Source organism: Aphelocoma coerulescens, chromosome 1 (genome assembly GCF_041296385.1).
Source record: "Aphelocoma coerulescens isolate FSJ_1873_10779 chromosome 1, UR_Acoe_1.0, whole genome shotgun sequence".
Taxonomy (NCBI): domain Eukaryota; kingdom Metazoa; phylum Chordata; class Aves; order Passeriformes; family Corvidae; genus Aphelocoma; species Aphelocoma coerulescens.
This window is the reverse complement of record NC_091013.1, coordinates 36814782-36840269: the sequence shown is the minus strand read 5'-3', so window position 1 is coordinate 36840269 and position 25488 is coordinate 36814782. Positions and strand designations below refer to the sequence as shown.

Below are 25488 nucleotides of genomic sequence, written 5' to 3'. Positions count from 1 at the left end.
GGGTCTGCAGAAGACACTGCCGTGACAGTCGCAGCTGGTTATCCCTGCATCCATGATTCTCACCACCCGTGAAGCTTCCAAGGGTTTAATTAAGGCGGATCCTCCTCATTGTTCCTTGCAAAGCACGTCTGGCAGAGCGGTGCAGCAGATGAGCTAAGGCATGCCAAAGGCCCGGGATCAGCTCCCACGTGCCTCCTTTAGAGGTTCAGCCCACTTCCAAGAAATCTTTTGAATTCCAGGCGCTCGCTCTCACAGCCGTGCACAGAAAGCTGAATGACTGTGCCTCATCACTCGCAGCTTCACTCCTGCGTCTGCCACGCTCAGTGCCACGGCGAGAGCTGTGTGAAACTCCTGCCTTGTGCAACATGGAGCAGCCCTTCCCTTGGAGAAGGACTTATCAAAGTGCTGGGGAGTGAGACTTCGCCACCTCCTCTCCACCTCCCTGTGAAAGCCTGAACAGCAAAGTAGTCCCTCTCTGATGGTGACTGAAAGAGAAAATAAAACCAGTCTGTCTAACTTTCGTCAGCAGTAAAGGGGCCTTTCTGGAGCAAAATGTCTTGGTTTTTCAATCCATCAGTAGCGTGACACAGATAAAATGCAGTGGTAAGATATCTCGCAAAGAACTGGTGCAAAAATAAGTCTCCCAAGTCTCATCTGGATGCTTGTAGGCACCAGTCTGTTAATGGTGTCTTGTGTAAAGAGGATGCTGTGGAAACATTGCAAGCAGCCAGTTACACAAGGAGACAAAAGTGTTGTATAATTTGATAAATATAGTTCTGACTCTATCTTTGAAATATTTAGGCTGAGTAAAAAATCCAAAGCAAACACGTCTGCTGTTTTAAAATGCAGCAGTAGAAGGCAGTGGAGGGGAGCTGGCAGAAGGGATTTATGTCTCTTCTGCAGGAACAATGTCTTAGTATAAATCCCTTGTATTGTGTGTAATCACATAGGTTACACCTTTCGGTGGCCAAAGCATCCAGACTTCAGTTTTATCACTGTTTGTCATAAGAGACTGAAAGGACAAAGCTATGCAAAGAAGCTCCAAGCTGGCTGCCACCAGACAGTGCACTGACAGTAAAACCAACAGCACTTTCTGCTCCCCAGTTTTGAGCTGACTTAAAGAAACAAAACAAAACCAAATATTGGTTATTGCCAAAAGTAATTCTGTCTTTCAAATAGTTTCGAGCTGCACACCAATAACTGATTCTTAATTCTGCTCAAATGATGCTTTCTAAAGTGAACTGGTTACACTTTTCTGAGAAGAAATTTTAACAGATTCAATAATTTTTCTTAAATTACAAGAAGCAAGACAAAGCAATCTGAGATATTTTTAGCTTAATGTATTGATGAATGGAAATGTAAAACTAAGCAGATTGAAATGAGCTATATTTAAATTGTATTTAGGAATTTTACTGTGTGCTATTTTCCTTCAGATGCAACTGAATAAATACAAAAGGAAGAGATAAAGCCATATAAAAATTCAAACTAAAGCTGATTGAAAAATAAGGGGCTTATAAGAAAGCACACTCTTGGTACAGGGATGGTTCCTGTGTTCCATCAGAACCTTATTTTTTTTCAGGAAATGTCATCACCAGCTGAAATCCAGAGACAGGCGTGTAAAAGGAGGAAAGCCTAGGGCAACATTTGAAAAGCAACTTTCAGGGTGAGTAACGAAAGCTCTGTCCAGAAATTAAACCTTATTTGGGAAGATATGAAGCCCCAGTGAGGGCTGGTGTCATGGGCAGGGCTGCTGTGATGAGCAGGTGATCAGGGCATGGCATCTGGGTGTGCAATAAACAGGCTGAAGAAAAGCAGCCAGCACTTACTCACCAGTGGAAATTCGAGAAAAGACCTACAGACCCAGCCATATGAATCTCTGCAGCTTGGGCACTGTTTTGAGGCCTGGAAAATTTGTATGTGCTTTGTTAGTTATATATGAAAATATAATACATAATGAAGGAAAAAGTGTGAAGCAAAGGCAGCACATGCATTATTTTTAACTCTTGCATCACCATTTGGATTTCCCCAAATCTTGAGATCTTTTAGAGTGACAAGCAAAGGTCTCTTTTGGCCTCCTGGCCTCATATCCTCCCATACTCCTCATGGCAATGAAAGCTGAAGTGCTATTGATTCTGAATAATTACTAAATTATTCATGTGGTCATATGCTTCCAACAGCTGAGTTTAAAGGCAGTCAAAATTAGGTATGTTGAACGAATTAAGAGATTTGGAAAGACTAGAAACATAGCATGTGGGCATGAACAGATAATGTAATAATGTTGCACAGCTGACCTGCCTGTTATGCATAGGGAATAGAATTGAATGCAGGAGTAGGAAGGAACAGGTTTAAATATTAAAGAGAGGACAAAAAGACTCATTAAAAAGTAAACAATTTTTATTACACATTTGCTAGTAATCCAACTTACTTTTAATGAACAGATACAGCAAATTGCTGACAATGTTCAATAAAATACAAAATACAATTTTTATGGCATTTGATAGCAGTCTTTTATAAAAGCAAGTCACTGTTGGTATGTTTTTGAGTACAATCTTCATAATATTCAGAACAACACTCTTATAAAGCATTTTCTCATAGCTAAGAGCTATAATAAAATCTGTATGAGTATTGCTTATGCATGTGCAATTCTGAACTGTGATAAGTAGGATCAGGTATCAAACTGAACTATGCTAATTTATATCCACTGAAGGTCTGATCTAGAAGCAACTATCCTCCCACCCTCCATGAATTCCCCATATTATTAATTTAATAATTGCACTTCTTCAGCAGTCTAAGCACATGAGGGTCTGTCAATGCACTTATGAAAACACAAGTCCTATTCCAAGGGCTATGACAGCTGTGCACAAGGTTCTCCCCTTTTTGGAGTTTCAACAGTCCTACAGCTATTCAATTCTTGTGGATCTTTGATGTCTTTTTCACAGGATCCCCGTCTGCAGAAAGCACTGAGTTCTGGCCTGGGTTCTCCACCCCATTTAGGCTCAGTCTCCTCTCTGTGTCTTGCAGAACAACCTGGCCTGATCTCCACACCTACCTGAAACAACAACCAGTTTTACACTTACTTGCCTTTCATCTGTCAACACTTTTGTTCTGCTTGCTGTTATGTGTTTTCCACCAAAGCCTTTCCCAGAGCTGTGAAGACCCTGTTTCTCTACCTCCACAGCTGCCACCTTGCTCTGACTTCTCCCTGGATTTTGTCATTGCAGATCTCCCTGAGCCTCCTCCTCAGAAAGTCACTGCCTTCTCACACACTTTCCCTCTCTTGCCTCCTCCCTCTGTTCCACAGGCCTTCCTCCAGGAGCAGCCACCAGCAGCGCCACCTCCTCATCCTCACTGTGTATTGGCAGGCTCTTGCCCTTCCTTCTCAAGAGGGTTTCCTATGGATTGAATTATGCCTTAATTACACATCAAACTATTTGCATGAATCATGTGAAAGACGGGTATTATTTTGTTTCATAGATGATAGTTCAGTCAGCTGAATCCAGCACCATTTGGTTTATGAATAGCACAATCATTAATACACTGTGGTATATGCTCCAACATTCATCTTTTTCCAAAATAAATATTACTTGATTTCTGGTCTGATGCTTCATATAATAATATACCAATTGTATAAGGAGCTTGTTTAGTGTTTTTAAACCCTGGGCATTTTCCCCACCAAAATTTGTATTGTGGCTGTGAAGATGGAGAGTGGCAGTTAGAAAGACTGAATTTTCATTGTCCTTTATTTTGCTAACCACTACAAAATTTTAAGCTTTTCTGCAAAAAGAAAATTTATGGTGCCCATAGAATCAAAATGAGTGCGCTACTGACTGAGTGAGCATTTGATCGATGCATCACAGCAAAGCTAAAGAGACAGGCTGAAGAAGAGGTACAACGTTTTAAACCCAGGCAGTAACATTGTTATGCTTACTTTGTGAGGCACTATTTTATATAACAGATCCTAATTCCACTCTAGATGGATAACTACTGTGAATTATAATTTTATTTTCCACTTAGTAGAGCCTATTGACTTGGACTAGCTCTTGCCAGAGAACCGGTTTTGTAATAAAGGCAGTAAATTCTGATTTTGTGCTTGTTTGATAATTAATAGTGAGGTGTCAGCAGCAGGACAAAATGAAAGTATTTTTTTTCCTCTGCAAGTTATAAAAGATGGGTTATAAGTCAATGACTTTATGCTGAGTGTCTAAGGCACATATCTTATACTAAAATGAGTTCAGCAGCTCAGTGGAGGTTCTGTTCTGTTTGGGAAGGTATGTGTGCAAGGCACTCCTGTTAACCTTGGCCCCAGGCATAAATACACAGATAGTTATTACACTGGCAAAGATTTTTCCCTCCCAGTGGAGACACAGTTTATAGCAACACTGATTTTCCCTTATTGCTAAGACAGTGGCAAAAATACGTGTCCATGGGTGTCAGTATACATGCTAGTTATAAATACATATAATAATATATGTTTATTATACTTGAATGAAGAGGCACAGTAATGAAAATGCCATGTAAACTTGACACTACTGAAATATTTGTTTATCAACATCTTCCAGTATTTACCAAGGATTAAAATAAAAACAATAGCCTTGGCCTTAACTAAGCTAGAGCCACAGCTCTAACAGATGGCTGTGCCAGACAGGCTTTCAGCACAGACCAGCCCTGAGCATCTCACAGCAGATAACGACGTGGGAGCCCTCACGACAACCCACCGAGATCAGATCACCGAAATTCCCTGTGTGCAAGCAGGAAGCAGGGAGTGAAGACACAATCCAGCCGAGTACCTGTGTGCTCAGAGAACACAAGGCCATCTCCTTTGAAGTGACTTACAGACATAAATAGAGGATTAGGCCGAAGATTTACTGAGATGCCAGAGGATGCTCACATGCTTCACTCTTGTGCCTTCTGCTGGACCAAGACAGTTTCCCAAGGTCCTCTGCACTAGAACCAGGAGAAGAACCTAAGTGCCACTGTGTGACTTTCCCTTTAAGGTCAACTTCCAGCACAGATTCTGTAAACTAGATCTCTAAAATGAGCTCCATCTGCAAGAAGTCATACTAGTCCAACCATCTCCCAGTCCAGAGGTTTCTGTACATCCCATTTCAGAGTACTTGTGCCATTGCAACATGCTAAGTGCCTTCACCATATAGTCATTTTCCCCTGATTATTCAGAAAATAATAAATAATTTGACAAATGGCAGTTGCATGACCCATACCACGAATAGCTAACTGCCTTTCTTCAGTGAAATTTCTCTGGCTAATTGGCATCTGTTGTTAAAGTGACAAGTGCATATTTGCCCTCTAGACCTTCCCACCTGTTACTCCATGGATGATCATACCATATATGTGCTGCTAACAAACTGAAAAGTGCTTCACTTTCAGGGAGGGTGATTGGGCTTTGTCAGAAAATTAAGGTATTATTTATTAAATGAATTTGTTACCCTAGTGAAAATCAGGGCAGCAGAACTACAGATCTTGTATTAAGGCTTGTGCTGCCTGCACATGTTGGCCCTCATCTCCCTTAAGATGCCGTAAAGCAGGGACAGGACAATGCAGGGCCCCACTAAAAGAAACATTAAGAGATGTCTTGGCTTCGCAGCACTTGCAATCCTTCATCATCCTCCCAATGTATTCCATCTCCTGTCCCTTCTTGCTCAACCCTGTCATCCCAGGCTCACCACTTCCCCTCCTCAGGAGAAGCAGTGACAACAACAGTGCCCAGAAGACTTCAGATAATTTTTTTCTCTGATTCTGCTCAGAGTAAGTCCACCCCATAATGTCTGGGAATTATTTTTGTGGTTATACTCTCAACTCCAAGATAATCCAAGAAACCTGGCTACTGCATCTGATTGCAGTTCACTGACTTCCAAGGACATAAGATGCCCAGGTGTTTTCTAAAATCTGCTGATATGTGGAAGAGAGAATCTGAAAGAAGTAGGTTAACAGAAGTCAGTGTACTCTAAGGAGATTTCCTATAAAACGCTAGCAGTCAGGTTGGAGAGAGGGGGGAGGGAGGCAGGCAGGCAGGCAGACCAGTTTGGTGACTTTCTTATTTATTTTCATATTTTAATAAAGAAAAAAATTGCAAAACTAAAGAAGAAAGTACTTAGAAGGCAAGTTTTCCATAGGAAAAAAATATTTTATTTTTTTAAGAACAAATTCAGTTTGAAACAGACGTGGAATGTGATTTTCATAATTTTCATTTTCTGGGAACTAATTGCAATGTGGAACTAAAGCAGATTTCAAACTTATTACCGGCTAGTCTTAATACAGAATGAAACAAACAAACAAAAACAAAAAATAAAATTAAAAAAAAAGAAAAAGAAAGAAGAAATTATTTATAACTCAAGCATAATACTGTGTTACTTACAAACTGGACAAAGAAATTCTTAAATAAATATTCATGGTACACAATTTCAGCACAAATATGCGGCAATTTGGCAACCTTTTATATAATTTTTTCCTCAATACAGTGCAAAGGGGAATGACACTGCCTTTAAACAAGCTGTAGCTAAATACATTGCAAAATTCAAATTTTATACAAAACATCTTGCTCAGACTTTATAAAAAACCAACATTGCTCTATATACACAATCTGGTTAAGAAAAGCCTTTTTTGTCTTGTTTTCATGTGGGTATTTTTATTATTTAAAAATGTGAATAAGGCTACTGTAACACCCCAAATCCATATACAGTAAATCTGAACCTATTTACAGCATCTTCACTTAGACATGATGGTGCAAATTCCAATTCGGGTGACTAGGGATGATCATACAAGCAAGGCATTTACAGTAACTTTTCAAAGCTGGACCAACGTCAAAGAAAGGAACAGTTGGTAGATTGTCATAATTCTGCACCAGACACAAAACAGACGCACAGTACATTTTCTTTTTTTCAATTGGTTGCAGGTTGCTCTTGAGCAATTAGTCTGATTTTTTTTTTCACAGTTTAGTATGTAACTAGAATGTAGCCAACTGATGAAGCGTAGATATGATTTAATAAAAATAAGGCTCAGTAAGCCCATCTCTTCCCTTTCTCCCCCTCCCCCAAAATAAAATCTTAATGACTTACAAGAGAACCTTGTATGGATGGATTCATAGAAAAGAAGGGTTGTTGAAAAGAATTACATATGTACTGTAGTTAGTCACCATGGTAACCTTCCACAGAACCATGGGTTGGAATTTTTTTTGTTTTTCGTTTCTCTCTTTTGGGCCAACATCCCAACGTTATCTTCAGGTTCAGAAAACAAAGAGAGTGATCATTTCTATGACTGATTTTTTTATTTTCTTTTTTTTTCTTTTTTTTTCTTTTTTTTTTTTTTTTTTTGCAGGTGCTCACCGGAGGTCTGAGAACCCTAAAATGCTGTTGCTACATTTTCTTTCCAAATCAGAAAGCAAAGTGTTACCATAGTAACATGACTATGTTAGAAATGTCTATTTGCATAGCACATATAAAAGTAGAGTTTTTTTATTTCCTCCCCAGGGTGGGAGCATTAGGGGAATAGCCACGCTAGAGAGAAAACTTTAATCTGAAACCCCCCTCTACAAATCTCAACAAAATCTACAGAACACATCAGCCTGTAAGGCAAGGGAAAACACAACACAGAAAATAAATGCCGGCACATCTTGTTGCTGTTAAATATGTGATGCAGTAACACTGAATTCCTGATTTTTTGGACCTTGTATTTTCTACTTTTCTCTTACAAGATGCTTTGGAATTTTTCTTTTTTTTAACTATGCTCCCACTGGTGGTTTTGGATGGCTGATTTTTTTTTTTTCCAGAAGTAGGGTTTTTTTTTAAAAAAAATGTGCGCATATGCATACATATATATGCATAGGTATGCATATATAGACTTATGTATGTGTGTATATACATAGACACACACACACATATATATATATGTAAAATGATGACAAGTTAAGACTATGTAATTGCCGCAAATGAATTTCACATCTTCTGGTGTAGATTCTGTGCAATCTCAAAATATATATTAGTTAAAAAAAAAACCAAACCAAAAGTAAGAAAGAATGAACAAAAGAAAAACTCTCACTTTATATCCCTTGTGTTCTATACACCTATTATAAATAAGACATATTTTGCTTCTCCATCTCAGTGTCATAATTTATTTTACTCTTACGGACTGCCAGAGGTTTGCCATATGTGCTTTAACTTTGCAACAGAGCACCAATGAACGGCTGTGTCAGTCAGTACCTACACTCACTGTGCAGGGACAGCACTACGATAAGCCAAAGTGCCAAAAGGGTCAGTCACAAAGAGATTCTGCCTTACTTTTAGAGATGAGCAAGGTTTTGTGGTTTTTTTTGGGTTTTTTTCCACAACTTTACCAGTGATAGAATTATAGCTCATTTGACCCACTGGCTTATAATCATCTTGGTCATTTGGCTCTCTGTTGTTTTCTTAAATGCTTTCCCTGTGTTTAGTATAATGTGATAGTATAGCAGCTGAGTCTGCTTAAAAGTCATCCAAAGCAGACTACATTTTTGCTACAGCTTCAAAGCTGTGTATTTTATTACCAGTACCACAACAGCCCTGCCCTAATATATCCTCAGCGGCCTGCTATTGTCTTGTCTTCTCCAGGCTTGTTCACTTACTAACAATACCCCTTTGTTCTACTGTATTGAAGGTACTATTTTTTTCTGCACACTGGTATTTGATAACCATGAATTCCTTCAAATGCAGCCATAAAACACTGCGCATGTTCTTGTGTTTCCTACTTGCCTCTTAAAACTTAGCATACCAAAGTGCTGTGCTACCTAAATGTATTTTTTTTTCTTCCCAGTTTCTACTTTTGAGGCAGCAATATTCAACTGCAAACTTCAATCAGCCCTTCCCTCCACCACCCAGTCCTGCTCTTGACTTTGTTGACAGCCTAACTTTTTGGCTGGAAGGCTCCTTACTATCAAACACAATTTTTATAAATGCATTACCCATTCGAGTGAGGCTGCTGTAGCAGATGGATGGAGTGCGGATCTCCAAACATTAATGTTCCATTAGTGATTCAGGAGGTGGAGTGAAAGGAAATCTTATGTGAAGGATGGCAGAGCCCCGGATAACAGAAACAAATGGAACAGTGACGGACTAAAAGCAAGAGAACTTTAACGAGTCTTACTTAGACACCAAGGTCTGTGTGACAAATCCAGTACGCACTGAGAGAGACACACGAAAGTCAGAAGATTGCATTTCAAGCTTGATATATCCTAGAGCACCTTCCCAGGATGCCTAGAGCTATTAACATCCACGGATTGCTCCATCTTCCCTTGGCTTTTGTACATGCCTGAACGCCCACAGCACATGGCTTTGAGGATGATGAATGTAACAAGAGTACAGCAATCAGAATGGGCATCTTCTACATAAAAGTCTTCCAGCTTTTAGTGAATACTTATTCACCGAGATAGGAATTCTACAGACTAGGTAAGCTGTCCAGCTCGCGTCGGTTCCTGGAGAAAGAGCTGTGCCTTCTCCCCCCTGTGCTTAAGTCAATGCTAGTGCACAAGGCGTCATCACAAACCCCAACAGAAAGCATTTGACCAGTGAGTTTCCTCTATGACTCAACTGTACCACAGAGCTGGTTGTGTGTTTCTCAGACCTTGTAATAAATGTTTGCTGGACTCTGAGGAGGCATCTCTTGAACTATGTACACCGGATGTCCATAGTCGCCGCTGACCTTTTCATAGTGGGGGCAAAAGACACTGTCTGCAGTCCTTAGAGGAATGATAATGTCACTGGGCTCAGAACCATTGTTGTTGCCACTGCGCTTTGGGGTGGCTAATGTACTAAGTGATAGAGTTGTCGTGTGTTGCGGGGAATGCTTCCTGTGTCTTCTCCGGTACTTCAACAAAAGAACCACCAAAGTGATGATGATGACGATGAAAATGATGCACCCTGATGCAATCCCTGCAAATAAGGCCACCTCTGAACCCAGTATACTGGAATGCCCAGCCTTACTGCCATCTGTGCTAGATCCTGGAAAGAACGGAAATACAATAGACAAAAGTTATTGCCATCCTGTGACCCATTTACGTTGCTTAAAAATGTGTAGAGTAAGCAAGACTGGAAGAATTAACTGACAGCTAAACTTTGACAAACCAATTACCCTGTTAGATAGCTAAATGCAAACAGCCGAAGTCAGCAATCAATATAGAACAAGACTTTGTGTCTGTTGGTCTCACTTTTGTGTTGCTCCCAAACCACCCTGTTTCATACATCATCATCCATCAGCGGAGAGAACTGTCACTGACAAGGCAGCCTTTGATGCACACAGCATCTTTTAACAGATGCCGGCCAGCCCCAGGCACAAGGGAGGGGTGGGATAGAACTGGAAGTGAAAACAACACAGGGAAATGACAATTCTCAGAACAACTGGTACTGTTCAGTGCCACACTGTTCCCTCTGCTATTTTATCTTTTGCACACTGATTTAAGTTAAACCATCCTTAGTGCCTCTTTACATGGACTCCTCTTGCTTGGAAATGAAACTAAGGAGCTTGAGGCAGCGTGGGAGACAGGCAAAATGTCTACAGCATGCCTGTTAGTATTAACTTACAGTTACTTAAAACAACATCATGAATTTGGTAGTCAGGAAAAGCTCATGTGCTGAACAGCCTATTGAGTATTTGCTGCCCATCACACCATCATATTACTTGTCACAAAAATTACGTGAATGCTCACTTGGCACTTTTTCATTTCAAGTTTGGACCTATTTTCCTCTCTTGATGCTCACTCACAATGAAAAAATGATATAGATGCTACATTCACATAATTGTTAAACTCTTCCTTCCAAAGCCTCTGCAGGGATCAGCTGAAGCCACTTAGTGTATCAAAGATTCATTAGCCCAGTAACTAGTGACAGAGCTGGCAAGGAAAGCTTGTGGCCTGTTTTGGGAAACCCAGAATCACCTGTCAGAGAAGTTTTGCTTTGTAGCATTACTAACTACTGAATTTTCTTCTGGACAGCTTGAGTCTTAAGAGTTAGGTTTTTTCTTGTTCACCCTATGAGTGAAATGCATCCTGAAGATATTTGTTTGGAATCATCTATTTATTTTGCTAAGATAATTATTAAAAAAAAAAATCTTTACATTTGGTGAAAGACCAGCCATCCATGTCTAGACTTTATATGGTCAGCTAAAAGATCAGGACATTAATTATAGATGCCTTGAAATAAACTTTATAAATGGCTGTTGAGAACCACTTGACAATGTATTATGCGGGAAGAGAAAGACAAAGACTCGTTCATCTGCCAGAGTACTACACGTAAGGCAGCACAGACCACTGTTAAGCTGCTTAGCAAATGTCCTATCCAAAAATTTTCCTGTAAATGAGTGACATTATCACAAGACGTAATTAACTTCTACAGCAGAGTAGAAGAGGGGAGAGAGAGCAGCTGTTACCAGAACGTGCAGCTCCCAGACACTACCCACCGGAGCAAACAGAACAAGCTTTCGCTTCATCTCACAATGAAAACATTTGCTTTTCTGGCACTTAAATGGTAAAAATAAAACACATTTGGGGACAAAGGAGGAGAAGATGTTCCAGGGCAAAGTCCCACCACACCTACCTGAGTGGTCCTTCACAAAGGGGCTGGTGGTGGAACTCTTCCCATTGGTGCCAGCTTCCTGCTCAGGGCGCTTGGTGGGATCCGTGTGCCGGGGCTGCCCTGCCGAGTTGGGATCTGGGGGAGAGAAAGACGACTCATGCAGCTTTGGCACTTGACAGTACGGAGCCTTACAAGCTGGCTCTAGGCACCTCGTGAGAAACAAATGGTTTAACAGAAGAACCTTTATGCAAAGAACTGGGAGATACAAGAACGTAATTTTCCTTTTAAAGCAAAATGGTTATATTAGTTATTTCAGGTTTAAATTGTGAGGCCATCTGCAGAAACTATAGGGTCTCCTGTAACTGGCAAGAAAAGCTTTGCAGATGACATTTCAGTTTAACTGAGGAAGTTGATTGACTACTAAACCAACTTCTACTTAGAAGAATAATTCTTTCTTCCTGCACAATAGGTTATCTATATGTGAAAAGAGACAATGAACAAAAACCTCTCTGTAATCAGAATTCATAACAAGCAAACTATAGAAATATTAGCTTCCCTCCTTTCATGTATTTTAAATAATTTTGAGCAGCAGAGTTGTGGCTTTTGTTTTTAAAATAAAAATAAAAATGACTGAAACACACTACTCCCAGGTGACCTTTCCTTCTAGGGATCTCTCCAATGAAGAGATCTTATTATGCTAACCCTCCTTCTGTAGAAATCTGTCAGTAGCTGAGGAAGAGAAAATAGGCTTTGCTTTCAGACTGTAAGGGAGGAATGACCACACTAGACTCGACTGGCTCTCTGCTCTACACTGCTAAAAGAAGCCTGAAAACTAAAAAAGACATTGAGACGGATCAAAGTGATTTCATGAAACAGCAGATGGTCTTTACCTTGTCCAACTTTCATGAGGATCTTCATGGTTTTTGTCTGGCACACCCCTCCCTCCTGGTTATCCAGGCCCTCCAAAGACCCATTTGATGTTGCTGATTAAAAATAAAAGAAAAATAAATAAAAATAAAAATAAATAAAAATCAGGAAATCAACAGGCAAAGTGATGTGAACATGAGTGTCTGAAAGCAGGGATCTTTCAATCTACCAGAACCTGTTCTTGTTGCTCAGGCTGACCTATGGAAAGTTGTGAAATGTTGAAAGCCAAAGGAATGAATACACTGGTAAGCTGTACAATATATACAAATGGAGGAATGTATTATCAAGGTTTCAAATTTACCCAGCAACCTTTTATTTTCCTATGCACAATTGACTGACTGACTTACTTGGACAAAAACACACCATCTTGCTAAAAAGGTGATAGAGTTAGCTGAAAAGGAAGCTCTGGCAGGCTCAGAGGAGAAAAGCACTGAAAAATCACCCTTTTTTTTTCCCCTCCCAACAATATCTTTATAATCACCATGTTACACCTGCTTCCTCTATTACAAATCTCCTGCTGGAAGAAGTGAACGCATACAAAAGACCCAGGTGAAAGCTAAGATTCTGAACTGATTGGAAAACCATTTAATATTTTAAAGTACAATCTCACTTTTCTCAGCATTGAGGAGCCTCTGCAGGGGTGGGTGGCAAAGGGGAATACGCTCTATTCTCACGGAAACCTTTTAGCTCATACAAACAACAGGGTGCTTTCCCCTGTGCTGATATTGTTCTTGCTTATCTAGGTGCCAGCTGGAGCCACGCGATCCGGGCGCCGGCTGACACTGCCATGCGATGTGAGTGCAAAGCACCCCTCCCTGGGGGAATCCACAACACTGAATCACGGTGCATGGGTGCGCCGCTGCTGCCACAGCCAGCTGTTGGTTGCAAAACAGCTGCTGGAAAATTATTTGGCAGCTCCTTGGCAGCAGGCATTGCGGCCACTGCACTGCACTGGCTACTGGCCGCCACGAGCAGGGCACAACTGCCAGTGGCAGGCTCTGGATTCACTCTGCTGGGAATGCACTGGGGGTTTTCCTACCCTGGCTGTCCTGGGGATGGAAATTTCACTGTCATTTCTTGGAGCTGTTTATCCAAGGCCCAAAACAGACTTATGAGCGGGTGCATGCACAGGCACCAGCAGTGGGCCACCAACTGGAGAAAACAAATGGAAAATGGGATGTAAGGGAGCTCACTGCCTGCCGCGGCAGCGGTGAGCTGCTTAAGCAGCACATGCCTCCCTCTGCCCCTCTCCTTTCAGTTTGTAGGCTTTACGCTCTTCAGGTCTTTGTTTTTAATTCTCGCTCCTTCTCTTTCACCTTCCTTGGGGATTTTCTTTCAAATGCAGTCTATGTATATTTCCTTTTTCCTTCACAATGTCTTCCTACCCCCATGGCAGTATTTTTCTTGCTCTAATCTTCTCTCTAGCTGTAAAGATATAAACCCCATACCGCTGAACCCTGCTTCCTAGCCTTTGATCTGCTTCTTGTTTTTGTTCCACTTCTGACTCTTTTGTGACCAACTAGAATTACAGCCACCATACAAACTTCCCAAACTGTGCTTTCTTTTCCAAAAATTCCCTTCTCCTCATACGTTGTCACTCCCAATTCCTCCTCTTGTTCCCTCCCCCCTGTAAAAACATGACAATAGCTGTATGGCAAAAAGACTTTTCAAAATACAAAGAGCACGTTGAGTAATTTGAGATAAAAGCTGATCTGAAATGTGCCACTGCATTGCCAGGCTCGGAAAATAATGGAGACATATAGTTTTGTTTTCTTTTGTTTTTTTTTCCAGAGGGGAAAAAAAAAATCAATACCAAGAACCCATCCTGGACATAAATCAAATGTGTCTTTGCTGAAAGTGTTTTTTATGATCTATTTGCCAATGTACCAGCACAAGGACACAGAGAAAAAAAGCAGTAAATAGAAATACCAAAGCTGAGCACCAACTGAACGTACAAATAAAAAACACTGACTTTCTCTTGTGGTTTTTTGTTATTTGATTCTTTTTTAAATCGAGCTGAAGGGAATCACATCTCCTTAAACACCTTCTACTTGATTTTAATTGAATAGAAAGCTGCTTCTTCTGAACATCAATGCCTTTTTATTCTTTAAAGGCCTATCCACTTAACCCACAGAGCAGGAGACCTCAATAGGATGCAGAGGATGCAGTCTGACCTCAGAAAGTAAGATGGCAGAAAAGAATGCAAAATTACTTCAAATACAGTCTCCAAATGAGAAGACCCAGACGTACAATGAGTCTGGTTGTGTGCCTACGCCAGCGCAATCTGCCTCACTTGCTTGCTAAAAGAATGCTTTCATAGCTTTGATGTCAGATGAATGAATTTGCAGAAGTATTCACTTTTTCCACAGTTCTTCAAGGGATTTTAGGAAAGCCTACATTGTGGCTCAGAGTACAGACTGCTACGTCCTGAGGAATAGGGAATTTTCAAAGAGGAGCATTTCAGTGACAAAGCAAAGTTTCCTTCTCAGCTTCTCCTGTAATTAAACTGACAATTACCCAAGGCCACCAGAGGAAATTATTTTTCAAAATTCATTAAGACTTTCAAAATGCAACCTTGCGTATCCCTAGTGTACCAGGAAGAAAGTGGATAGCTTTAAACACATCGTTTTAAGCTTTGGAAAGCTGCATGGAGAAAAAGAAGTAACCTGGGACAGCAGAGAAAACACAGTTTCATACTGCTAATGCCCCTTGACAGTGCAGTGTGCAGAAGTCAAACAAGGGAGCGAGTACAAACTATTCCTCAAACACTTGCTGCAGCCTTTCTATATTGATCTTCAAATGAAAATTACACCCACTGACTGTCATGTTAGCTCCTCCACTGCACTCACACCTCTGCGGGAAAGTGACCCAGCACCTGCAGCTCTGCTCACACTGAGAGGATATTAAAAAAAAGAAAAAGAAAAAAAAAAGGAAAAAAAAAGTGCCCCTGATAGGAGTTTTGGATTTAAACAAAAACATAACACAAGTTTCTGGTGTCTAAAATGGAAATGTTACTCTCCAGTGTGTTTATATAATCAGATTTTAAACCTTCCATCCAATTTATTCTTATATATATTTATATAAAAAAGGACAAGTTTTTTTTACATAAAGGTCTAAATACGGATATATTTTAAAGTCAATTGCTGACATGAGCTACCATACAAAGCCCTCTGCTAAGAAGACTAAATACTTAAATATTAACATTAATAAATATAACTAATTATTAATATGAAGTTTCTTATTAGTATTAGTATGTTCTCAGGATCCCACACTTCACTTTGTATTAATACAGCAACACACAGGAACCTAGAAGTAAGTAAAATGTTGCTAAACAGGTAGCAAAATATTTTTAAATCTTTTGATGGTTAAATACGTCTGATTTTCTGAGACCTGTCCTGCCCCAATGGTGTCAACTGCAAAACTAATAACTACAGTCAAAACCACATGAAATTATTCAACAGTTTGTCCACACCTAAAAATAAACACATAATTGTGCTAAAATCTCTACTAATTTTAAGACTTTCTAACAAAATCGTACACTTCTGGGCCATTTTACAGTAGTTTATCAGACACTGTCTGCATTCCTTGAATACAACAGCAGCTGCCATTTTACAAGGAATGCAAGTTTAGCTTTTCAACATTCAGAAAACACTTATATGTTATGAAATTATGGTTAAGAGTCTTGCTAATACATACTTACTTTAGAGAAGCTAGTGTACATTTTCAGGTTGGTAACATACTGCTTTAACATATCCTCCTCCGTACACAAGGGAGAAATTAAATTATTCAGACCAAAGAACCTCATTCAGATCTGCCTCCCCTTCTTTGAAATACATGAATTGTATAAAAACAAACAAAACCCCCAATGAAACAAACAAAGAAACAAACAAACAAAAAAGCCTGGAACTCATGTAAATCAATGTATAATGTTTTACATTTATTTGCTTTAAAAACTCCACAAGTGCTGTTTATTGTACAAAGTGCATTAGTCATAAATGCAGAGGCAGGGATTCAGTGAGCATAGCAGAGTCAGCTGACAAGAATAGTTCCTGGCTATGATTCTTATACAGTCCCCATGGAGAGGAAGTAATATTACATTTTAATATGTCTTCATTTGATTGTTATTACTCTGCCTCCCAGGAGGCTACGCCACTGCATGGATCATGGCTGTTTTCAACCTATCAGGTTGGTAACATTGCTCTAATCAGACGGAGAATTAAGCTGCTGGATTTGTGCCTGTATATAGCTTTTCATTCACAAAGAGATTAGAAATGAAGGCACAGCCACAAAAATTCAACTTCCTTCACTCCTAAAAACACACACTACAAAATGAAAAAATGCCACCACAATTACTTAAAACACCCGCAGACAAAAATCTCAGCCTCTTAATTCTGCTGCTATTATTACCCACAGTTTCATGTTTTAGGATTATGAAAAACATTACCTATTTGCAAATTAAATACCATATGCTTTGAACCAACACAACTTTAAAACACATCTATTTCTAGTGCTTGAATATGAAATGGACTGCATAGCTGACGAGAGAAAGGATGACCATCTTATTTAATTTTCCTGTGAAAACTAAATGGACTTTAAAACACAGACTATAGGAATGAATGAGCGATGTCAACTGATGGGCAAGGGCAAAATTGATTTTGTCCCTCCTTAGTGTGCTGGACAATAAAAGTCATTTGGCAATGTATTAAAGACACATCACTGATGAGGTCATGAAGAATTAATTGCTGCTGATGTGGATCTGTTAACAGCAAATTGAGAATTACAGGTTTTCGAGGGGCAGATCAGTACTATCCAATAGTAGTGATTTTCACAGTTTTTATTCATTAAGTACTACTTGAATACCACATCAGAAAATAGATTTCTCAAAATCAGAATAAAATAAAATCAAATAACACTACCTACTTCCACTTTTCCCCTGCTGTGCTTAGAAACAGAGTGAAAAAACAGCAGCAAAAATCCACACAAGCTTTAGATCCAACAGTAAGAAGTTATTCTTAAAGCAAAGCTGAGCTTGATCTCACAAGCACTCTCAGGATTACAAAGTGCATGTAAAGTTTTTGAGGGTTTTTTATTTTATCAAGTAATAGAACACTATTTTGGACAGGCATCATTGTGCTCTGACTCTTTTCATCTGCTTTTGGTCCTTTTAATGATACTCTTAGTAAAGCATTGAATAAATAATTCTTCTTTTCTATAAATTTAGATAATTTATGGGAGAGGTTTAAGAACACCAGAAATCACACACTGCAAAACCATAAATCTCTGATCACAACAGGGAGGCTGTTTCTAGAACAGCCATGGACGAAAGAACAAGGTAGCTGAGGTAATAGAAAGAGTGTTTTAATTAAATGAAATTAAATTCAGCACCCTGGTAACAATGCCAGATCTGCATGGAGATCTGAAACAACCAAAAGAAGTTGTTCAGGCCACTCACCAAAGAACAGGTAGTTTGGCACACATTACGCTGAGTGAGCTGAAGAATGTTTAGAGGGAAGAGAAGTACACTAATTTCAAATACTAGCAACTAATGGTTTACCTTTTCTTGTAGTGACAAAAAATAAGATTGACTCTGAAACCTTTGCTTTAAAAAAAAATTAAATTGTCTTCTGAAATTTAACCATCAGCAGTCCCAAACCTGGACCACAAGTGCTAAAACTTAAGTGCATTACAAATAGTTGAATGGAGTGCTGTTATGTGTTGACTGTGTTTTTATAACAGACAATAAAATCACAACTTTCTACTGATCTTGTAGAGACAAAGAAATGATCCTAAAAAAACCCCCCAAAAAACTCAAAACCTGCTGAATTTGCTCAACTAATACAATTTAGGACACCAAGACTATAAAGAAAAATGTATAAAAACAGCTTACCAATAATTTTGCTTTTTTCTAACATGTCTGTTTTTTCATTTGCCCTACTTGCAAAGTCAAGGTGGCAGCAGAATTTTGAGGAGCTTCTCAACCTAAAAACCATTCAGAAACTCTCATTCTCTCTTATTCCACACATTGTTTCAAATTAAGATAGATTTTTTTACTTAAGCTAAGGCTTAGGGAGTGTTTATAAATACTCCTGATGCCAGCCTTTTCCCCCTCTATCCACACGAGACAGAACTTCAATGTGCAGAAAAGGACAAGAATTCTCTAGTCTTCTTTTTCACTTTGCATTCCTGTTTCATAAATTAAGACCTATACTGCATGTCTCAGGATTTATATCTAAACAGGATCCACAAATTATATTCTGCACAGCAAGTAAGCAGTAATGCCCCCTCCAGTCAAGCTAAAACCTGAACAAAATAAAGTGAAATAAAGAACAGGCCTCTTCTTGCCAGGAAGAAGCAAAGGCTCTGCAGTGAAACTTCATGATTCACTTTTCTAACCACTGCTCTAAAGTGTATCTTGTCCAGCTGTGAATAGCGTGACTTGTGGTACTTAGATGGGATTCATGATACAAGGGTATTTATATAATTCCCCATAAAAGTCTCCACTTGTATTCATATGTTAAGAGAGGGACAGATTCTATTACTGTTTCAATGGTTTTTTGAGGGTGCAACGTGGAGGACGCAATCAAGACAGAGCCAATCAATTCTGTACTGTAACATACTTTGGTATGTACCAGCTGTACCATTCCAGGGACATCTCTGGAAATCCACACTCTCCATCCCACATCTCATGTCATCCAACAGCACAAAATAGGAAGAGAGTTGTAAAATTTCCTACATTCAGAATGATTTTATTAATTCCAGGGAGGCAAGGCACCATATAAGAAAAATATACGTGGTAAAAAAAAAAGCCATTTATGTCAACAAAGTCTTTCCATAAAGGGAAAAAGAGACAGTGAGAGAGCTGGAAAACATCAAAAAAAGCTGTGAATTCTGACTGTTTACTTCTGCCTATCATTTTAAAAACACCACCACTTTCTCACTGGGTTAAGGAACACCACAGCTGAAGTGTACTGAACAGTAAACTATTTGCTGAATTATTATCCATTACTGAAGGTCACAGGTTCCACCCACCCATAACAAAATCCTACTTGCTTCACCGCTGTCAAGTGCCCCTTTACAAAATTCCCTTGGAATGATTTAGAGATTATATAAAAACAAACCAGAGAAGCATCTAAATACTGTACCACTGTGAGCGACAATTTGAGTCTTTCATTACAGTTAAGCATTTCTAAAAGAATTTCAGTTCCATATTTCACATACTCTGAGAAATGTTGTCAGATAATGATCCACTGCACACATGGTTGCTTCTAGTTTACATAAACAAATTATATATTTGTGAGTGCTGAAGTAACTGTGGCAGATGTAGGCCCACTAATTATGATGTACTTAGTGTATATCTGAAAGTATGCATCTAAAACAGATTACTAGTTAGTTGGCTTCACCATTCACAACAGGTATTTTATGCAAGTTTATCCTTTCTCCCAGCATGCTACTCACAAAAGCCTCTCATGGATGCGGAGAAGCGTCTCCCACTACCACAGCAAGCTTTGCTTAACAGTTCAGCTGAACAGAACTAATAAAATTAGTTAGCATTCAAGTTACACTGATTGTTGCTAATGACAAGAGGGCTTGCTGGAAACAAAAACAGAAGCTTTAACATTAAATGAGGACCCACTTTCTGTATCTTACAAATTCAACTTTACAAGGATGTTCACCTGCCTTAAAAATCTCTCTGTATTTTTGTCTGTGGACACTTGGATAAGAAAGGGTTATAGTGAAAGTTCATATTAAATAAATAACAAACCTCTTGCTCATTCCACTGTCACTAATTGCATGCAATGATATTAATGACCCAGTAATTGCTATACGAGTAGCACTGAAGTGGAAAACATCATTCTGAGGCAGAGTTCATCTCTAGGTGGTAGGACTTCACCAGTGACTGAGTTAATGCCTAGTGACAGTTTAGAATATAACACTATAGAGGAGAAAATGTGCCAGTCTCATGGTTATAACAGTTTAGATGGACATGATGTTATTTGCTTTGACCACACAGAGTCTAGGAGTAACCCCAATAAAGTGCCACAGTCAGACTTTGCCCTGTAGATGAACCTCATTCCTTTCAGGGGAGATGCTCTGTACTATAACAATCTAGAGCAATTTTCCACATGTTTGCTTCAATAAAAGAATACCTTCATCTCCTGCTTTTACATGTAGCACAACAAAAGTGTGCTTTATTGCAAAACACAAAAAGCTATTTACATCATCTAACTATCCTTCAGCAACACAGAGTTTGGCACCTTAGTACTGAGATCAATTATGATACTATTGGATGACTGTACACTTGGCAAAGATGATCAGAAGTTAAGCACTGTTTTGACTGCAGTATGCTTATGTTTGTGTTTAGAGCTGTAAAATACCCACAAAGTAAAGCTTAATGAGGAAACATTGCAGAAATGAAGCAATCTGAATTTCCATGGTTCTACAGGACCTCCTGTTCAAATACTTTCCATTAAGAAATTAAGAGGTTTAGCTGCTTTAGAAATCATCACGTAGGCACATCTTGGTTCATTTTATGAAACTCCAGTGGGATATGTTAATCTGCCAATGTTTGGAATTTTGAAAAGTCACAACTAGACAAGTGAACTCATACTTTTAATACTTATATTCATAGAGATTTTAAAAGTTCACTGGTGTTTTAACAGTGTAACATTATTTAGTTGGATTTTTTTTCCCTTTTGCAATGTGAATTATTTTGCTAATGTCTTGATTGTGCTACCAAATCTGCTGTGGCAGCCTCTGGATGGCATGTGGAATCAAGCTTCAGCACAGGCTAGGGCCAAACACATGGAAGGCAGCTCTGCAAAAAGGCTCTAAGGGTCCTGGTGGACACCAAGTTGACCATGAGGCAGCAACATGCCCTCATGGCAAAGCTCTTGGGCTCAATCTGTCAGAGCAGCGGCAGCTGGTTTGGGGAGGTGATATTTCCACACCACACTCTGCACTGGTGAGGCCACACCTGCAGTGCTGGGTGCAGTCACAGGCTCCCCAGTACAAGACAGACATGGACTTACAGGAGCAAGTCCAGTAAATGCTCATGAAGATGATGAAGGAACTGCAGCACCTGTACAGAAGAAGGGGCTTTACCCCTGGGGATACTCAAAACTCAGCTGGACACGGTTTTGGGCAACTGGCTGCAGGTGGGCCTGCTTGAGCAAAGGTCTGAGCAGGGGACTCAATGAGTTCCAGAGCTGCCATCCAAACCAAACCATTCTGGGATTCTGCAATTGGCTGTGCTGTTGTGGTCGGATGCATTTATGTGCTAACATGAAATACTTGAAAAACAAATCATTTTAACTTTTCCTGGCAGGATTTGGATTCAGAATTCTGTTTCTCTCACAGCAGCCCAGTAAGCACATAAGGACTGCTCTGCTGCTGTGGTTTAGTGATTTTTGGTGTCTTCATTTACTGAACAGAAAACAGATAAATCATGCTAACAAAGATCTGAACATGCTTTTAAAAACCAGCATTATCAGCTTAATACGGACTCTTCTCCAAGAACAGCTAAGACTACCTTAAGCCTAATCCTGCTTTTACTCCCAGAAATATTTGCATGATTTCCTTGGGACCGAAAAAAAGAAACTGGAAGACTGCCCATTAGGTCTTAGTTTTATAGTCTGATTTATCAGAAATAAATCCTGAAATATTCTTTGTCCAAGGTTTCCAGGATTGACTGAAGTCAGGAAAGAAAATCCAAACTGACATTTAACCCTGGTTTTCAGCCATTCCAACCTTTTGTTTTAGCTAATGCAGTTCTCAGACAAAAGTACATTTCCCCCCATCCCAGCTATGTAAAGACTATAATGAGGCAAACAATTTCAAGTCTTTAAAACGAGTTTCATTAAAGCCCTCATAAATCCTTATGTAGCTCCTCATCTTTTATTTTAGGACTTAAAATACTGCAATATGTAACACATATGATACAAGCAACTCTATAAAGACTAATTATTCCATTTGATGAGCTAAATGATCATCACTGAACTTACGTACAAAATAAATGTGTTTCAGTGTGGTAGTGCACTCTCAATCTTCAGTTTAGACAGATACTTTCTTCATGCTTTCATCATAACATGGCATGTCTTTTCAATACACACCCCCTCGATTTAAACAGTTACTCATATCCCGAACAGAAAGGATAAAATACACACGCAACACAATCTTCTGCATTTAGTCCTGTTAAGGATGTTTATGCAAATCTAAGAACATACACATTTTAGAGAAGATCAGGGTTTAAGCTTTTTTTTGCAAAGCACTACAAATACTACATATATAAAGACTTCTAAAGGAGAATATTGTATCTTTCTTTGTGAAGGTACTATATTTCCTGTATTTATAAACTGTTTCTGAGGAACTATAAAAGCGAGTTATAAAAATAGTGACTAAAACTATTAAAGAGCTTCCTATGAAATTTTAAAACCTATTCAATTCATGGGTATTTCCTGAATAATTTTTTCTTCCTGTCTGAAAAATTATTCTTCATTTTCATCTGATTCCATATCTATTTGGAATACTTGCAGGGGTGCGGGGGAAGATAACTGTATTTTTTTCACAACATGCCATCAATTAACAAACTGAGCATTCCTATCTTTCATTTCCCTCCCTTAGGAATAGCGACATAATAACAGATTTCCTGCTGAACTATCTCTGTCTACTTTAAAGGAGATAAACGATTGGTATTGCCTAGGTAATGGCACCGAATATGAACACAGTCCATCAATATAAAATAGCCTTATTCTCTTACAAGACCTGTGTGGTCTGGGACAAAACCCCAAAGGACCATGACTCCATTAATCCTGCAGGTCTTAGACTCTGTTAGAAATCTGAAGCTGCACAGACAGTGATTTTTCCCTCTAATAATATTATTTGTATAAGCTGTATTTATATTTCATTCAACAAGAGCTAAGTGGTATTGCTGACACATCCCTTAAAAGACTCTTCAGCAAAGTCAAAGACTGACCTCTGGATATCACTTTACACTAAGGAGAAATTATTTATCTCATTTTCTAGGAAGGAGGAAGAGAAAGGAAAGAAAAAAATCTGATCTTTGTACAAATGGAATCAGAGTGGCTATTATCGCACTGGCTTTCATTAACACCATCACCACCACCACCACCACAAAACAAAACAAAACAAAAAAAGTAACAGTAGATTTCTGGATCACAGAGTCTTTAACAAAAACCAGGAAAAACATCTTTGTTGCAAAGATAAAGGAACTGAATTTCTGATACAGTATTTGTTCCCATTTTGGCTAGTTTGGCATTAACAAAGAAAAACCTGTTTACTGTTTCCTTTTGGGCAGCTTTCACTAGGTGATTTGGTGGTTGCAGGGGGCTGCAGGCTGAAATCTGCCTCAGAATGTTTTCAGAATGCTCAGCCAGACAGATTAGCCAGCACTTAAACTGGCCAGAATACTAAAATAACATTTTAATGTAAATCTATTTGGCCACGCAAAGAGATTTATTCTTCCCAGCTGGGCCATATTTCAGGGCACAATCTATATTGTCCTTTAATATGTTCTTCCTCAGACAGTTATTGCCCTTTAATTGTAACAGAATGACAAAGTGAAAACATAAAAAGCCTTGTGATTTTTTCAAACACAGCTAATGCTAAAGTTTCAGAATGACTGTTTTGATTTTAAAAGCCACAGTACTATTAAAGCAGTTATCCAAAATATAGTGCTACTAGCCAGTATAAACCTTTAAATCAGTCAGGGATCAAATATATATACATATATGTTTTTTAATTTAAGCCAGAAGCCAATTATGTAAGTGAATCGCTTGAAAAAAAGTTGACAAAAAAACATTTAAGGAAAGCTGCATATTCAATTTTGCCAACGTCAAAGCCAATGAGCATCATTAGCTCAGCAAGCTCAGCTAATGAGGTCCAGGCAGAGCAAGCCTTATAGAGGAATCTTTCAGAGAACCGTTCTGTAGCCCCTTCCCAAGTCTCAAGTCACTCTGTTACAAATTCGGAACAGGTGAAGATCTCATTGCAGGTGACTTATTTTTTAATGTTGATGATGTCAGCCCATAAAATTCACTTTACTTACACAAAAGAAGAGATGTTGTGAAATACGTGCTTGCTTGGCTACACTACCTAAGGAGCTTGACGGTGGCTTGGAGGCAGGCAGCACTACTCCCTTCCCTCTGGCACTGCTCCCTTCCCTCTGGCATAGCTTCTCACAGGCTTCCCCTGGTGCTCCCTCAGCACAAACCCAGTGTATCACCGGGCTCTCTGTGCCCTCTGACTAAAGGCCAAGTTTCATGTGGAAGGGTTCAGGACGATTCCTGTTCACCAAAAGTAAACATCTTTGGTGTATTATATGCACTTGAACTATGCTAACATGTCTCTCTCACAAACAAGAATCTGCATCTGAGAGAGGTACTGAAGCAGCGACACCATGACCCAAGTACTTGCAGATCAAGTACCGAGTATCTCCTCAGTATTGAGAAGATATTCATTGCTTGTTCTGAGCAACTCACAACAGCAGAAAATTATACTTTATTCCCTAACCGTACAAAGACATAAAAAGACTTTTTAATGCAAACATCAGAGTTGCAAATCTTCACATCCTTCTGCCCAAGTTTGCCCTTCACATAGATATTTATGTTTTTGGGCATGATGTATCTTCCTTCATGCATCTGATTAAGGATTTCCCTAGAGACTTATGATATGTTAGCTAAATAGTCGCATATTTTAGGATAATCAAACATTAATACTTCTTAGATCTCAAGTACATTTGACCTTCTCCAGTTCTGCTGAAAAGAAATCAGGTAACTGTAGGAAAATGAATCTATTCATTTCCGAGGAACGAAAAATTGATGATAGCAAAGAAGAGAAAAGCAAGGACACTCTGTTACATCATTTATTCACTTTCACAATACCATTCAGTATCGTCTTTCCAATTATTGCTGTTCACAGAATTAACTCTTTGGATACTGATACTCATATTGAGGAATATCTTGCCAAGAAATGGGTTACTTTTTTTTTT

The 25488-nt window shown here is 39.1% G+C and overlaps 1 protein-coding gene across 1 annotated transcript in view; it reads right to left on the bottom strand.

Annotated features, from left to right (window-relative positions):
* Positions 1 to 6127: 6127 nt before the first annotated feature.
* The window catches only part of EFNB2 (ephrin B2), a 45700-nt gene continuing 26339 nt past the window's right edge, over positions 6128 to 25488 (bottom strand). The window contains exons 3-5 of the mRNA XM_069007465.1: positions 12446 to 12538; positions 11577 to 11690; positions 6128 to 9986 (exon numbers count right to left, since the gene is read on the bottom strand). Coding sequence (XP_068863566.1) covers positions 9604 to 9986; positions 11577 to 11690; positions 12446 to 12538 — 590 coding nt within the window. The 3' untranslated portion in view covers positions 6128 to 9603. The remainder of the gene's footprint in view (positions 9987 to 11576; positions 11691 to 12445; positions 12539 to 25488) is intronic.